General features: G+C 40.6%; 1 protein-coding gene across 1 annotated transcript in view; it reads left to right on the forward strand.

Moving 5' to 3' along the window:
* SHC4 (SHC adaptor protein 4) overlaps nt 1-17,409 on the forward strand; it is a 129,091-nt gene that overhangs the window by 91,477 nt on the left and 20,205 nt on the right. The window contains exons 7-10 of the mRNA XM_045900127.3: nt 2,657-2,780; nt 4,302-4,473; nt 6,994-7,054; nt 14,715-14,894. Coding sequence (XP_045756083.1) covers nt 2,657-2,780; nt 4,302-4,473; nt 6,994-7,054; nt 14,715-14,894 — 537 coding nt within the window. The remainder of the gene's footprint in view (nt 1-2,656; nt 2,781-4,301; nt 4,474-6,993; nt 7,055-14,714; nt 14,895-17,409) is intronic.

The raw sequence follows: 17,409 nt of genomic DNA on the forward strand, positions 1-17,409 counted from the left end.
AACAAAAAACAAAACCAAAAAAACCCCCCCTGGCCTATTAAAAATAAATATAAACTAGTAAAGAAGGGCCTGTTATCCTCTAAGAAGAGTTCTCAGCCTCTTGTCCATGAGTATCCAATTAGGAGACCAAATGAAAAAAATTGAAGAATATGAATCTAAGATTTAAAAAAATCCTCTTTAATATAGTACTTGATACCCAAAGGTAGAGTTATGGGTCTGTCTGGCTGCAGGTGGAATGAAAAGAACCCATACTTGCATCTGATTCCATCTCAGGCCTCCATGCAAAGTTATCATATCGTTGGAAAGCCACATTCTTTTTTTGGCCATTGGGACTTTTCATACACTTGTCTTTCTTTCTTCCCATTAGCTAAAGACTGGTCAATTCTTGGCCAACCTGGCTGCTTATCCAAGCTTTTGGAGATGGGTCTAACCCTGGGAAATGGGCACATTTGTATGTGATTCAAAGCCCATCTGTATTGTGGCCCATGACCAACCTCAAAAAGAACCAAGACAGTTTTTACAGAGCCGCATGTCCCTGAGTAGCAACAACAGCATTGTGTGTGTGTGCCGAAGGCAGGGAGGCTGCACAAGATATCTGCACAGGGTCAGCCTATTTGTCCAGTGTCATTCCTTTCCTGGTGACAGGCACCATTGTTTGTTTTCTATTCAGTCTTCTCAAAAGAGTAATATGGCAGTAATGAGGTTCTCCAAAGCAAAGCAGAACGTGTTGGTAGCATCAGCCCAAGAACAGGACCAAATCCTCAAAGTATCAGAATCAGAAGAGTTGAGAGAAGTAAAAACATTTTGAAAGCATGTGAGAAGTGGTGGTGGGTTTGGTTGTTTCCTTCCTTGCTGAGTACCCGTATGCCACAAGAACCCACATGCCTGTTTCCCTGGAAGGCTTAAGCTGCTGTGACAGAGAGAAGTTAGGCTCTCTAGAAAGCAACAAGGGACTTCAAAGATCACCTGTGCCCTCTCTCGGCAGGTGAGGGTATCGCTGCAAACCGACTCGTTCAGGGTCACACACATTGTGGCATAAATGGAATTTGAACTTGAATCTGAATCTTTCCACGGAGTTCTTTTAAGTGTTTTTGTTTTCTCATCCCCTTAAAGGGAGATACACTCATTTTTCTTCAGGTGTATAGATGTATGTACGTTTGTTTGAATTTCCTGCCTCTCTCATTATCTTCCTTCCTCTCCAGACCTCTTCTTGAATCTAAGAAAAAATAAAATTTAAAAATCATTTTCTGTATTTTGATATATCTCTGATGTTGACTTTATTTCAAATTGGACCAGAAATTTATGAGATGAAAAACAAAGAATTCAAGTGAATGGCCTTTTCTTATCATAAGGTAACACAACTTCTCTTTCCTCAACTGGAGGGCACTTTCCAAGGCCACTTTGTAGGTGTAAGGATATCTCCAAGAGCAAAGCAAGCAGTGATTCATACTACTCAATGGCTGGAAGAAATTGCCTCACTATGGGGCTCACTGCAGGTGTCATTTCAATGCAATTGAAGACAACTTCTCACACGAGAATTACTGATGTAATTCAGGAAAATCAATATGTATTCAATCAACACAATTTTTAAAACACCTTCTATGTGTTGGTCATGTGTGAAGCTACTGCAGAGAAAAAAAAGAGCAATTTAAGATTACAGTTTAAAGATAGATCAAACATTTCCCTTTGGTAGAAAGGATATATATTTATAGACATTCTTTTTTTTATTTTTAAAGATTTTATTTATTTATTTGACAGAGAGAGACTCAGCGAGAGAGGGAACACAAGCAGGGGGAGTGGGAGAGGGAGAAGCAGGCTTCCCGCGGAGCAGGGAGCCCGATGCGGGGCTCGACCCCAGGACCCTGGGATCTGCTTCTCCCTCTCCGGCTCCCCCCTCTTGTGCTCTCTCTCTCTCTCACTCTCTCTCAAATAAATAAATAAAATCTTTAAAAAAAAAAATTTCCCCCTTCGCAGTAGCTGCTTCTCAGAGAAAGTATCTAATAACAATTTTAATATCTTCTGGTCATCACAAAATCTTGTTTTTTTTTTTTTTAAATCTTCTTTTTGATGCTTGATGGAGATAGTTCTTTAGTAGGATTTTGAAGACAGTGATTACCACACCATCACTGCTTTATAGTAGCAATGACAGGGCAAAGGGGTATTATAAAGCTCCCCTCTTCACCAGCAGCTCGTCCCCTACTTTGAGGGGAGAGAGGGTGGGGGGTGGGGGGAGGTTTGGAAAGTTATATTTTTGCAAAGACAAAATACCATGCCAAGAGCCTCATCTTCCTGTCAGATCGCTGCCCTAAGCATCTCCTGTACTGAATTCTAGAGCTAACTTTGAACGTGAGTCACATTTTTGGTTAAGATCAGTCTAGTTTTATAACAATGTGGGCCCAAAAAACCTGTCTTGAGACCACAATTTGTCAGTGTTCTGAGATATTTCAATGTAAAATATGAATGTTTCTTCTCTTTGATGCATATGAAATAGGAGGTATTCTTTTCTGCCACTTGAGAGCTGAAAAGAGCTTATAAACCTGCTCCCTTTTACTCAATTAAAAGTTCATGTTCTGGAAATATTTTAACTTTATATAACCTCTTCTTGTTGAAAATTTATTACAGTTTTTTTAATTTGTTTTTGTACATCCTCTTGCAGCCTGTCACATATTGGAATGCCGCAGTGGAATGGCCCAAGATGTCATAAGCACCATAGGGCAGGCTTTTGAACTCCGGTTTAAACAGTATTTGAAAAATCCTTCTTTGAATACTTCTTGTGAAAGGTCAGCCAAGCGTTCTATAATTATTTGACTTACTGTATTTATTTTGTTTTATTTTAAAATGAATTTTCAAACTAATGAAATGAGTCACTTCTTTTCCTACAAATAGGCAGTTTCAGTACAAACACGTAATGGCATTTTCTATTTTTCTTCCATTTATATTTGTCCAGGTATTTCTTCTTGCTTTGTATCAAAATTAAAGGAGACACTCAAAGTAAGAAGGGGTATGCCCTATTTCTCTGCTATTATACAGAGCTATGAATTAAGTAGTATCATAAAATAACAGACAGCAATACATTTCTCAGAATTGTTTCAGTCCCAGATCCCTTGCATACCACTAAAAAAAAAAAAAAAAAAAAAATCAACACTGAAGAGCAAAATAGTAAGAATCAAATGTCTATAGCAGGAATCACTGTTAGTTTGCTGGTTTGCAATGTAAACAGAGGTGCTCCAGCTAACATGTGGGAGGGATGGAAGGTGATGTGACCCAAGGATCAGGTTGTTCTATCTGAGGCACAGAGAGTCTGTAAGGAAAGCTGAGCCCTTCAGGTCTGACAGACTCCAATGTGTGTGGAGTGCAGTGCGGCCTCTTGCTTGCAGAATTCACACCCGAGAGACAAAACTCACTCTTGGCCACTTTTAAATGCACTCCTCCCCCAATTAGTTATTTTGTGTATCAGCAAACACTGGGCTTGGGGATCTCCATTTATAAGGTGGTCTGGGGTAGCAAAGGAGAGGGGGTTACTAGGAGGCCTTGATGTTGAATTTTTCCCAGGGTAACACTTACATCTTAGTGCTATCATTTTGTGACATGTAATGAACCCAACAAAACTATGTGGGTTGTTAGTGGAATCAGTTCAATCCAAAAGGACTTGATTTATTCTTTTTCATAAGAAACTTCTACTAATTCCAGTTTGGAAGAAAAGTTGTTTGTTTTTTTGTCCTGTTTCAATTTTTAAAACAATGCATGTTTACATAAATCTACCCACTTGCCACATATGGTTCTAATATTTCTTTATGATTCCCGTATACTCCTCCAGATCTGTGCAGACAAGATAGCTGGCCAGAGCTCTTACTTTTTTCATCTTGGTTTAATAAACTGGGCCAGGCCTTCTGCCCAATATCTAAATTTTTTTTTAACAAAACATTTCCAAAATGGTACAATCAAAGCATGCTGAAGATACTCAGGAAAACTTTATTTTTATACCCTACTGACAAAAATGACTTACATTTAGAGAGTTCATATATGTATATGTGTGTGTGTGTGTTTCTTAATCACTGGGAGGAGACACAAAAGCATCACCCTTGGCACTTTTTGTTGGCTTAGCTTACTTTGTCTATGGAAAGCTAAACAACCATCTGGTTGCTTCCATCCAGATGTTTGACATCACTTAAGAACAGCTATAAACTTAAAACACCAGTGCAAAGTTTTTCGGGATGATTTGCATGGTTGTGATCCCTCTACCTCCCCTGTAGTATTTGAATTCCCACCCAGCCTCTTGGGGATTCTTTTTCACCTTACAGTGAGGAGGTGCCCACTGATGGTCCCGTGGAGGAGAGAGAAGACCACGAGTACTACAATGAAATCCCCGGGAAGCAGCCACCTGCGGGGGGTGTTTCCGATGTGCGGATCAAAGTCCAAGCCACAGAACAAATGGCTTACTGCCCCATACGGTGTGAGAAGTTGTGCTATTTGGTGAGTGATGTTTTATTATTACCGGAACTTAGCGATGTGATTCTGTCCTTGCCCCTGGAGAGTTTAATTTAAGAGTTTCCAAATGCTGGTTTAGAGAAAGTATCATCTCCCTCAGTACAGAGCCAGAGAATGAATCATTGTCGGAGCCTGCACTAGATCATTTTCACTCTGCATCCCCGAACCTCGGCCTACGTGGATGACTTCACGTCTCCCTTCGCTGGGAAGACCAGGGCTGGCCAACATGGGATGCTCAACATCACCCTTCCCCGCCTCCAGTCTTGCTCTGTTCTCCTTGCTGCTCATCCTTAGCTGCTGCCTTCACAGCCAATCCTGCCCCTGAGCTCCTGACCTCATCCCCTCCTGCCAACCCTCTGCCCTGGTTCTGTCCATCAACCCCTGTCTCAGTCTTTATTTTCTCTTTGTCTACCAGTTATCTCTCTTCCGTCTGCAAATAAATTTGGACTCCTCCAACCAACTCGTAATGTCTTACCCCCTTCTCATCTTCCTTTTACCCCACAAACTTCTAGAAAACATTGTCTCTATCCCAGTTTTCACATCAGCACTACATTTCTAAGATCTGAATTCTGCTTGACTGCTTGAAATGACTTTTATAGTGGTCACCAGTGGTTTTTTGGTCACCGATGGTTCAATTGCTAAGTCAGTTTTCTTCTTCAATACTCTGAATCTGTCTACAATCTGCCTCTTCCTTTTTTTTTTTTTTAGACATCTTCTGTTATCTTCTAAAGCAGTTCTATTCTTCCAGGAAAGTTGAAAGAATTACGCAGTGAACACTCATACACTCACCATCTAGAGTCTACAATTAACCACAATTAATATTTCACTAAATTTGCCCTGTCATCCTGTGTAGCTGTCTATCATCCATCAACACATCTTATTTTTGGTGTGTTTCCAAGTAAGTTACATTTTTCTTTTTTTTAGTATCTTTTTTTAAGTTTAAATTTTGCTAGTTAATATATAGTGCAATACTGGTTTCTGGACTAGAATTCAGTGATCCATCACTTACATACAACACCCAGTGCTCATCACAGCAAGTGTCCTCCTTAGTACCCATCACCCATCTAGCCCATCCCCCCCCACCACCCTCCATCAACCAAGAGTATGTCCTCTGTTATTAAGAGTCACTTATGGCTCGTTTCCCTCTTTCCTTCCTTCCCCCCTTCCCATATGTTCATCTGATTTCTTTCTTAAATTCCACATGTAAGTGAGATCATATGGGATTTGTTTTTCTCTGACTGACTTATTTCACTTAGCATAATACACTCTGGCTCTCTGGCTCCATCCATGTCTACCACATCTTCTTTATCCATTCTATCAGTTGATGGACCTTTAGGCTCTCTCCATAGTTTGGCTGTTGTTGATAATGCTGCTATAATATCTTTCCTTTATATCTTATTTTCTTCCACTCCTTCCCCTGCAAACCCAAGCCCTTGCCCTTACCACCCTTTCTCTGTCTTTGGCCTTGCCCTTGGTTTCTCTTCTGGCAGAACATCTGTGTACAAACTCCTCCAGCTTCTCTGTTTTCAGCCATTACCTATTTCTCCAGCTATAATGCCATAAGCATTACATTGCTTGTGTTAGGATTGAACTCAACATTTTCTCCTTGACTCCAAAGCACAATCCTCTACTGATTTACTCATGTTTATTAATGGCATTGCTATTCTTTCATTAATCTGCAGTCTTTTGTTTTTCTCACACTCTGGGCTCCATATCAACTCAGTCTTCAAGACCTAGGAGTCTACCATGAAATCTTTTGAATCTACCCAACCTCTCACATTCCTATTGCACCTTTCTAAGTCCTGGTCCTCACTTGCTCACATGATTCTGAAAACCCCTTCCTTGTCTCCAGTTTCATTCCCCTAAACCCTTCTGTATGGTACTGCCAGATTAATCCTTCTGGAGGATAGATATTGCCCTTTTCAAAGGCATCAGTGATCTCATTCCATTATTGAAGACATCTATCTATCTATCTATCTATCTATCTATCTATCTATCTATCTATCATCTATCTATCTATCATCTTTGGGATCATTGCAATCCTTTGATGGATGAGACTTTCAAGGATGAAAAGTGAGCCTGGCATAAACCTCAGTAGAGTAGGGCTCCAATCTGTCTCTGTTAGATAAGGGTTTGCTAAATACTGAGTGTTTATACAAGTGTCCTGGAAATCACACTTTCTGGCTGAGACTTGGATTGAGTCCTGGAATGGGACCTCCCAAGCAAAAGCAGTAACCCTAAGGCTATAGGCCTTATATTGACAGCCTTTATGACTCTCCCCCTTCAAACCCACCTCTGCAGCCCCCAACCAATGCACTATCACAGGAGTCTCTGCTCCCCACCCAAAATCCCAGTTTCCTGTCAGACACTTCCTGTGTCAGAAAGTGAAGTTGTCTGCCATATTCTGCCGGGAGCATTACTAGTGTTCTGTTTGTTCTGTTTGTTTTTTGAAAGTATGACTGTATACCACATTTGTAAGTGTTTCACAATTTGTTGTTTGCGCAGCCTGGAAACTCCAAGTGTAGCAGTGTATACGAGAACTGTTTAGAACAAAGCCAGGCAACAGGTAAGTACAATTGTCCTTCCCCATCTGCCTCTGTCCTTATCCCTTGCAAGTCGTATGGTTGTGTGCGGCCCTGGCTCTTAAATACTTCATGGGGAAGGCGGGTGTATATAACCAAACACATAATGCTTTGGCTGCAGGCTTCCCACGTTCTGAGAGGCCCAGAATTACCACATGTGTGTAGTTTGGTTTTGCCTCGCACTTCTGTGCTCTACCACACCATCGTTCTACCTTAGGAGGTCTTGCACTGCTGTCACGTCATGAAAAGTCTTCCGGGAAAACTGCTTTCTCTGCTTACAACTCAAGGGAGTTCCACTTCAAAGAAGATCAGACATTAAGCTAATATGAAAATTGATGCGTGTCAAATCCATTAGGATTAAGATAAAATCTTTAAGCAGAAAACAAAAAGAAATCTGAAATATGAGAGTCCCAATTAGGGGCCCATGTAGCCCACACTTTCCAGGGCATTAAGTGTCTTATTACTGCCGGTGATAATTGATGTTGGGCACAACTTTTCCACAATACAAATGTAGAACGTCAACCATCAGATTGGAAATATGTTTTCATGAGGTTATACTGCTAGTTAGTCATTTAATTCTTATAAATTGTTGAAAGTACTTATTTCTTTGGGAAGCAAAGTTTTGCAGCATTAGAGGGTGAGAGAATTAGATGGTATAAGTAATAGGGTGGAGGATAAAGTTGGATAACCACACTTAGGGACTCAAATTAAATTAGCAGGAACTTGCCACCTAGAAGGTAGTCGCTTCTAAAGATACCTTTATACTTCTCATGGAATTATGCCAATGTAATCTATTAATTTTATTATTATTTGAGAGAAAGAGAGAGTGGAGAGGTGGGGGCAGAGGGAGAGAGAGAGAGAGAGAGAATCCCAAGCAAGCTCTGCCCAGCGTGGAGCCTAATGCAGGGCTCCATCTCAGAACCCTGAGATCATGACCTGAGCTGAAATCAAGAGTCAGACGCTTAACTGACTGAGCCACCCAGGCTCCCCTAATTTTATTATTTCCTATACAAGGGGGATACATGAAAATTTATCATTTTAAAATATATTTTTTTAAGATTTTATTTATTCATTTGAGACAGAGAGAGAAGTGCATGAGCAGGGGGAGAGGCAGAGGGAGAGGGAGAAGCAGGCTCCCCACTGAGTCAAGAGCCTGATGTGGGACTCGATCCTGGGACCCCAGGACCACGACCTGAGCCGAAGGCGGACGCTCAACCATCTGAGCCACCCAGGCGCTCCTGAAAATTTATCATTTTAGGTACAGCTATGATTGCTATCTTTCTCCACTGTGCAAAAATAATAGGAGTAGTGAGTTAAGACAGTATTGTTAATTCTTTAAAAATATGGTTCTTTTTGATAGATATTAAAATTCCCTGCCATTCTTTAAAGTCATTTACAACTTTAACCTAACTTTTAATAATATGACTAAAACAAATTAAATTAATGGGAAATGTAAATGTCTTTTTACAACTATGCTCCCTAGGAGCTATATTCCTCCCTCCCTCCTTTCCCTTAGTCGGAAATCCCTAACCTAAGGATTTAATAGTCAGGAACATATCACATATGCCCAGTATTACAGTCATTTCCTACCTGTGTTGAAGCTCACTTGGAAATATCTCTACATCCTGTTTCATCTCATTCTATATTCTTCATTTATACAACACTTCACTCAGTGGCTATTTACGAGGACCTCCTGTGGATCTGGCACTACGCAAGGAAGTAGGAATGGAATCACAACCAGTACTCATGTTGTTTGCAGTTTAAGCAGGAAGACACACCTTAAGCAAATGCTTACAAATAGGATGACTGTTTCAAAGCCCAACATGTCATGAGAACAAATAACAAGGAAACCTAACTTGATCTGAGGGGCTATAGAGGGTCTCCCTAAACTTTCTACTAGCAAACAACCAAACCAGGACCCGAGGGATTAGTGGGAATTATCCAGGCACAGAGAAGGAAACGGGGAAGGAGGGGCGAGAGAGGGAGGGAGAGAGAGAGAAAAGTATAAATGGGAACCAGAATTCCTGGTGTGGTGGGACCGCTTCCTAGATCACTGCAGAGAGAGGACAGGGGAGAGAGAGAGTCTTGGACCTAGATAGAGTCCTAAGGAACTCCAGAATTTTGAGTCCTATACAAATCCCTCTCTCCCAGCTCATCCTCCTCCTTTCCATTAAATAGTCATCGTGGCACATCCTCCTGTCCTCAGTCACCTGGCTTCTGAAGGGAACTCACTGAAGGAAAACCCTCGACCTTCCTAGACTGATGTAACATATGCTAAATCACAACACGACCATTGGAGAAAAGGAGTATGGTCTCCTTTTTTCCCATCAAGAACCCCAAAACATACATTTATGAAGGAATTAATGGATATAGAGGTACTGTCTCAATCTTATTCAAGATATTTCTTTTTGTAAGTGTAACCTTGTCATAGAATCCGATTTATTGTTTCTGTTTATCTTGGTTTTAATTCTCCTTCAAACCCAACAAACAATGTAACCCCTTATTCTTTCATGGTATATATATGCCTTGAGCCAATATAAGCAGATCCAAACTTACGAACAGACTTTATTTGGAGCCTGGAATATACTTTTCCAGAATTAGTTAATTCCAGAATTAATTTTAGCCATGATGGCTATCTCCTAGACAAGTGCACCATGTTCTTGTATTCTGGTTTGCTTGTACTAGAGCTTAAATGTATATTTTGGAATGACAGATACAATGATAGAAGATTCTATTGCAAGTGCCTGTTCTTCAGTTGCACTCCAACTGTAGGATAGCCTGGAACCAATACAGAGCTACCTTCCTTGTGGTGGCCTTGAGCTAACAGTTTGTAACTGGGAACCTTTCAGAATCTTGGGGAGGTGAGAGATGGTTTTTGTAGTTTGGAAAAAGTCCTCCAGCTGGATACTTTTTCCCCCTGAAAATCATAGAGCTACAACATTGTTTCCTTAGAAAAGCAGGTTCTAAGTTCCAGTGAGGAGCCAGAATGCTAGGAAGCCATCTCCCTAGACCTCAGCCACTAAGACCATAGAGGGATAGAAGAGCTCAACCCCTGCTCCAGGGGCCACAATAATTAAGGCCACTTCTATTGTGGTAGGAAGGACTTTGCTACTATGGTGTCCATTCATTCACAGATACCCAGAAATCAGGTGTTGCTAGCTTGGGGCCTGCCTGTGACTACTTGGGCCTATGTTTAAAAACTATTCTGAAATTCTTGACCAGTGAGCAAATTAATAGCAGTTGCCAGAATAGCAAATACAAGTATTTTATGGCTTTTCCTAGAGATTTATACATAAGCATTTGAGAGACACCTATACAAATATTTTCAATAAGGTTTGGCTCTTTTCCTCCCAAGACATTTATTTATTCAAATACTGACTTAAAACTTGAATTCCAGTATATTATAAATACTGCAATAGGCTTCTGCTTATTGAAGAAGTTAATTATATTTATCACCAGACTTATAAAAGAAGTCTATCCCTACTATTAAATTCCCTTATGGAAAAAATTAATTAGCAAAACAGAATAATGTTTCCCTGACCCTCAAGTTAAAATGGAAATAAGATACTTTTAATCAAAAAGACATTAAATTCCCACAAACCCTAAAGGTTTGCACTTAAAAACTTTGGTACTTAAAGTATATACACTGTGTACACCGTGTATTTGTTTTCTGCCACCAATCTTCTCTTCGGCAGGTTGCATAGGTTCTTGGAGTAATAGTTGGCAGAAAGAAATTTTGGAATGCATAATGGCTGGCATATGTGGTTAAGCTCTTGTCATCCACACACTTGACCCAAGAAAGATTTTAAATTTGTGTATAGAGTGAAGTACATATATATTTTTTAAGGCAACATTGCTGAGTTAAATATAATAGTGCAGTTGAAGAAAAGGAATAGTCGTTTTCAAGAGAGACTGGGCAAGATATGAATGCTTTTGTGTAATCCTGTGGAATGGTAAACCTGATGTGGTCAGCTCATGCCATGCTCTCTAAGGGGCAGATGAGTCAATGCCCCGTGCTAAAGGTTGATTCAGAACATAGTGCTGAGAAAGGAAAACCAGGTAGACATTCAGCATCTGTTCATTCTGCTGACAAACATTTTTCTTTTGAGCACCTGCTTCACACCAGGCATTGAAGATGCAGAAAAATCACAGATAAATGGGTTCTAGTCTCTTTTCAAGGACTCGAGGAATTTGCAGTCTCAAGGGGAAGACAGACAGACAAGGAAACAGATACCTACATTATGTTATGGAGTGGTACCTGACCCAGCCTGGGGGAGGGAGGGACTAAGAGAAAGACTTCTTGAAGGAGGTGGATTCAGAACAGAATCATAAAGGACAAATAGGGATTAGGTACAGAAAGGGATGGGAGGAGATAAGAACCATGTGCAGAGCCCCAGCATCAATGAATAAATAGGTAACTGAGCAGCTATTATCTATTAAGCAGGCACTATTCTCAGTGAGTGTCTCACCCACATTCTTTCATTTATCCTCACAACCATATTTTAAGCTAGGCACCCCCATTTTACAGATATGAAAACTGACACTTAGAGACATTAAGTAACTTGCTCCAGGCCACACCAACAGTAAGAAGTATCACAGGGATTTGGACTCAGGTCCATGTTAATTTAGAAGCAGACCTCTTACAAACACTTTTGAGCATAGTCTACTTTCAGTAAATTTTTATCAGCAGACACTCCTAAATAAGTGATAATTCAATCACATATAAGTTATATATATATGCTAATATGTTATGCATGTCTTATAACACACAAAAATTGAGCATTTCAAAGTTAGAGTTAATTAATAAAGACATTTTAAAATGTCTTGCTCGAACCATGAGAGACTATGGACCCTGAGAAACAAACTGAGGGTTTTAGAAATGAGTTGGGTGCGGGGATGGGTTAGCCTGGTGATGGGTATTAAGGAGAGCACGTACTGCATGGAGCACTGGGTGTTATACGCAAACAGTGAATCATGGAACACTTCATCAAAAACTAATGATGTAATGTATGGTGATTAACATAATAAAATAAAATTTTAAAAAATGTCTTGCTGACATTCATAGAAAATGTTAATATGTTATGTTAAATATGTTAATATGTTAATAAAATTATGCTAATATGTTATGCATGTATTATAACACACACCCAAAACAGACAATTTCAAAGTTAGAGTTAATGATAATAAAGACATTTAAAAAATGTCTTGCTAATTATAGTGGCTGAATACTATCATTAGATAATATCTCAATATCTCAAGATGATATCTAAGTGTATACTGGGATGTACACTGGGATGTATATTGGGATAATGTGTCCCAGGATACATTTAGAGCATTTATTGACAAAGAAAATAAACATAAATCCACATTTTGAATCTTAATCATTTTAACTTTTGGGAGGCCAAAGTTCTGATCTAATTAGATCATTCTTATTTATAAGCTCATAAGGCAACTGAGGAAGAGTTTGTAATAAAAGAATGATCTTAAATCTTTGATTTATTTGCAGTGATCTTTTAGCCACTTATCCATTTACAAAAGTAAGTTTAGTTTAAACTAGATAATATAATTCATAAATCCATGTAACCAAGCAAATGGAGGAGGCTGTCATGTGTTGTAAAATGCAACAAAGAAGCGAGGTGCCCTGACCCCCTGTCCTTCTTTAGAAATCCCACGCCTCCCTCAGGATATCCCACATACGGAGTGTGATGGGGGACAGCATGATGCCCAAGAGCTGGCAGACCAAGAGAAAAGAAGGAGTAGGTAGTAAGGCTGTAGTCTTCTGACTGGGCTTCCCCTATTTGGTGTACCCTTGAGTTTCTGTATTTTATATTATAAGAATTATAGCACTATTCATCATGATGTGAAATCCAATATAAAGTTGGTCCTTTTGGGGCCACATTAAAGGGATTTAATGACAGAGACAATAAAAGGACTGATGTTTTATGGTAAGACAATGGAATGTCAGTGTCACCACTTCAGGTCAGCCTCGTAGGAATCTTGTAGCACATACGGCCAAAAATATAAATGTACTTGTTTAAACAGAAAAACAAAAACATTCTCTCCTGGCATTCTGAGGACAGAACCATCAGGATGGTACAAAATACCTCACACCATTAGGTAGTGAAATATGGTGCTAGCATCCATTCATTCAGTAACTATTTGTTGTCATCTTATGTGCTGGGTGTGTGCTAGGAGACAGGATCGCTCCCTACCTTCATGGAACATGCAGTCTAGATGCAGCTCAGGCATTAAACAAAATGACATAATAAAATTAATTACTCTTGTGAAAAGGTCTCCGAAGGTGAAGAATAAACTTCTAGGAAAGTGGAGAGACTTAGTGTAGTCTGAGAATGTCAGAGAAGGCTCTGTTGAGAAAAGAGATGTTTAAACTGACACCTGAAGAGGGAGAGTCATGGAGGAGAGTGGGAAGAGCATGTCAATCAGAGAAGATGGCCTTATGGTGGAGACTGTCCTTCAAGAAGGTCAATGTGACAGAGGGGCACGGGGGTACAAGGGAAGCTGGGTAGGCGGAACCAGGGCTTGGGGCTTGTTGAAGAGTTTGAGTTTTATCCAAAGAGCAATGGGAGGCAGTTAAGGGGTTTTTAAACCACTGGAAAATATGATCAGATTTCAGTAAAAAGATCATTTTGGCCACCATGTATAGCATAGAATGGAAGAGGAGGGAAGAGTAAGAGGGAAGAAGGAGATTACCCGAGGGGTGAGTTCTTTCCATTGAATACCAGAATAAACATCAACAGTTGGTTTGAGGCTGAGCTTGGCAAAACAAAACTTTGGGCATAGAGAGAAGACAGACTTTCCATTCTTAATAATTTAAGTAATGAGGCTTTTGAAAAGCAGTTTAGGGGCGTCTGAGTGGCTCAGTCGTTTCGGCATCCAACTCTTGATTTTGGCTCAGATTATGATCTCAGGTCGTGAGATTGAGGCCCATATTGGGCTTCACAGTGGGTGTGGAGCCTGCTTAAGATTCTCTCCCTCTGCCCCTCCCACCCCAGCTCGTGTGTGCATGCTATCTCTCTAAAAAAAAAGTGGGGTGCCTGGGTGGCTCGGTGGGTTAAGCGTCCGACTCTTGGTTTCAGCTCAGGTCATGATCTCAGGGTCGAGGGCTTGAGCCCCACACTGCGCTCTGCACTCAGTGCAGAATCCACTTGTCCCTCTCCCCCTGCTTGCTCTCTCTCTCTCAAATAAATAGAGAAATATATAAAAATCTTTTTAAAAACGCAGTTTAAATAATAGATATTCAAGTTCTGTATGGCACATGTGTTTTCTCGGTTCCTGGACCGCAGCCCTGAGCAGTGTTAAGTGCAGGTTTGTGTTGTTTGCTGGACAGTTGTCTCTTTTTTTTTTCTCTCGCCGTTCCTCTCAGGTCTTCCTGGTTTGTTTCCTGTCTGGTGTTGAAGCAGTGGGTCAGCTGAGGGGCCGGCAGGGAGAGTCTGGGAGGCCAAGGAAAGGGTGCTTTCTCTCAAAGCCTGGTGCTTATCTTGTTTTTATAGGTCAAATCTAGAAGTCAGTATTCAAATCTGTATAGGATGGGGGTGGCTCTTCCTATCAGTTCTAGACTCAAACATGATTTTACTTACTGTTTACAAGGTAAAAGTATGATACGTTGATCATTAATCACTGCAGGTAATACACTGGAGAGAGGAGTGCAGTCCCATCGAGATGCCTCATTAATGAAGCACACCTATCGAGTGGATTTCTTCAATGACCCCTGCTACATAAATACACAGGCTCTTCAAAGTACACTTGGCTCTGCCCCAAATCAAAGCTCAGCTCACCCCCTGGGGAGCCCATGGCACCGTGAAAGTAAGTAGCTGCTCACCGTCTGTATTAGCTTCCTGTGGCTCCTGTAACAAGTTACCACAAACCGGATGTCTTGAGGCAACAGAAATTTATTCCCTCACAGTTCTGGAGTGGTTCCTTCTGGAGGCTCTGGAGGAGGATCCATTCCATGCCTCTCTCGTAGCTTCTGGTTGGCAATTCTTGGTGTTCCTTGGCTTATAGACACATCAGTCTCTGCCTCAGTCTTCACATGGCCTTCAACCTCTGTGTCTCAAACCTCTCTTTCCTGTGTCTTCCAAGACAATACCTTTCTCTTCTAGGTCGGCCCTAAATCCAGGAAGATCTCATCTTGAGATCCTTAACTTAATTACACTGCAAAGACCCTTTTTTTCAGTTGAAGTCACATTCACAGAGACTAGGGATCAGGAATTGAATGTACGGGGGCCACTGATGAACTCACCACATTGTCTCTCATTTTCAGGAAGGCTATTTCATTGGCCTCATTTTCAGGGAACGAAAATGATTCTTTCTTACTAATTGTGGAGATGTTATGGATTTCAAGGTTTTGCGACTTTGATTTTGAATAATCTTTTCAGATACTTTAATGGCTCCCAACTTTTTGTTTCTGCTGTGTGCTTTTGCTGAAGGAAGGACTGTCAAAGCCAGGAGATAATTTTGAATTTGTTGGCTTGCATGAGGAACAGTGACCATTACTTGGCTCTGCTTAGTGATGGTTTTAATTTTATTCATTTCAAAACTTCTTGGTGAGTCATCTATACAGCACTAAAATAAAATGGCTCCTTTCTTCAGCCATATACTCTGAGTAAAATACAGTAAGACAAATATCATTTTCCTGCTAAATTGCTTCCAGGGGTAAATACATAAACAGGAACATAAATAAATAAAAGCAAAACAAACCAAAAGCCTACAATCAATTAAAAAATAAGTAAGCCAAAAAATGCTTTTTATAAAATATTAAAGTCTGTTGGGTTCAAATTTGGGTGAGCCAAATTTGGTTCACTCCAAAGATGGAGAGCCAATCATTCAGAAAGTCCTTTTGCTAGCCGAGGAAGTCTCTCCAGACTGCCAAGGGCAACTTTCCAGCTGGTGTGAGCAATGACAAGATGAAATTTAGAAGGAGATTTTGCTGAGCCTGGGGCTTCACCAGACCACCTTAACTCCTAAACTAAGAAACAAAGGTCCTCATTGCCCAGCCACGTGACAAGTGAGCCATCCTCTTGTAAGCTTTCTAAGATCAGTCTTGGCACCCAAACAACCTGGTTGGATTCTCTGGAAGCAAACACTGAGATGGGGCTTTGGCATGTGGGGGAGGGGTCTTTATTGGGATCACTATCAGAAAGGGAGGGGGAAGAAGTAGGCTTGGGCAGAGGGAGCAGCAGGGCTGACAGAGCCTCAGCTAACCCTATTGAGAGTATGTGGGGTCCATCCTAGTTGTCCCACACTGGGCCCAAAGGGCTGGCCTTTTATCCCACTTGTCTCAGTCTTTAGGTATAGGCTGTGTGAGGAAGGGCAAGCCTTTGGGCAAGGCAGCTCTCTGCAGGTGAGGCAGACCCTGAAGGAGCAGTCATCTGCAGGCTGTCTGATGACATCTGGGGACTTGGTCCTTCACTGAAGAGTTACAGGGGTAGTGCATCTCCGTGTTCACCACAGACGGTATCTTGTATCATGGATGATGGGATATGCAGTCAATTCATATTTCTGCAAGGAACTTAACTGTTCAGTGTACAGTGACCAGTGTGGATAAGGCGATATTTGTTGGAGGGACAGTTTTTTGAAAAAAGTTTCTGGAACTCAGGTATTAAAAGTAACTTGCTAAGAATATATACTTGATAGCTTCCATTTCATGGACTTTTCAAAGCAACTATGAATTATTAGAAAACTCATTTAGTGGGTGGCCCAAATTAGGTGATCTGGGATATTCATTGATTCATAACTGCAATTCCTTTATAAACAGGTCTCTAATGTCAAAAATCTTTATAACTCAGCCAGGATATGGAAGCAACCTAAGTGTCCATTGATAGACGAATAGATAAGGAAGATATGGTGTGTGTGTGTGTGTGTGTGTGTTATGGAATATTACACAACCATAAAAAAAGGATGGGAGTGTGCCATTTGCAACAACATGGATGGACCTTGAGAGTATTAGTCAGAAATAAGTCAGACTGAGAAAGACAAATGCTGTATGATTTCACTCATATGTGGAATCTAAAAAGAAAGCAAATGAATAGACAAACAAAGAGCAGAATCAGACCTATAAATACAAGGGAAAAAACTGATGGTTGCCAGAGGGGAGAGGGTTGAGGGGATGGCAAAATGGGTGGAGGAGAGTGGGAGATACAGGCCTCCAGTTATGGAATGAATAAGTCCTGGGAATAAAAGGCACAGCATAGGGGGAAAAAATCTGTATAATTTAAGCAAAGAAACGTTGCCTTTTGCCATAGACAACTCAAGGTAAAAATCAACCTATAGTAGCATTCCTGTCATTAGTTGAAAGTAAATAAAGCCAGTTTTGTCCAAA

Source organism: Mirounga angustirostris, unplaced genomic scaffold, assembly GCF_029215605.1.
Source record: "Mirounga angustirostris isolate CCGP_5_RB_7025 unplaced genomic scaffold, mMirAng1.0.hap1 SCAF_9, whole genome shotgun sequence".
NCBI lineage: Eukaryota > Metazoa > Chordata > Mammalia > Carnivora > Phocidae > Mirounga > Mirounga angustirostris.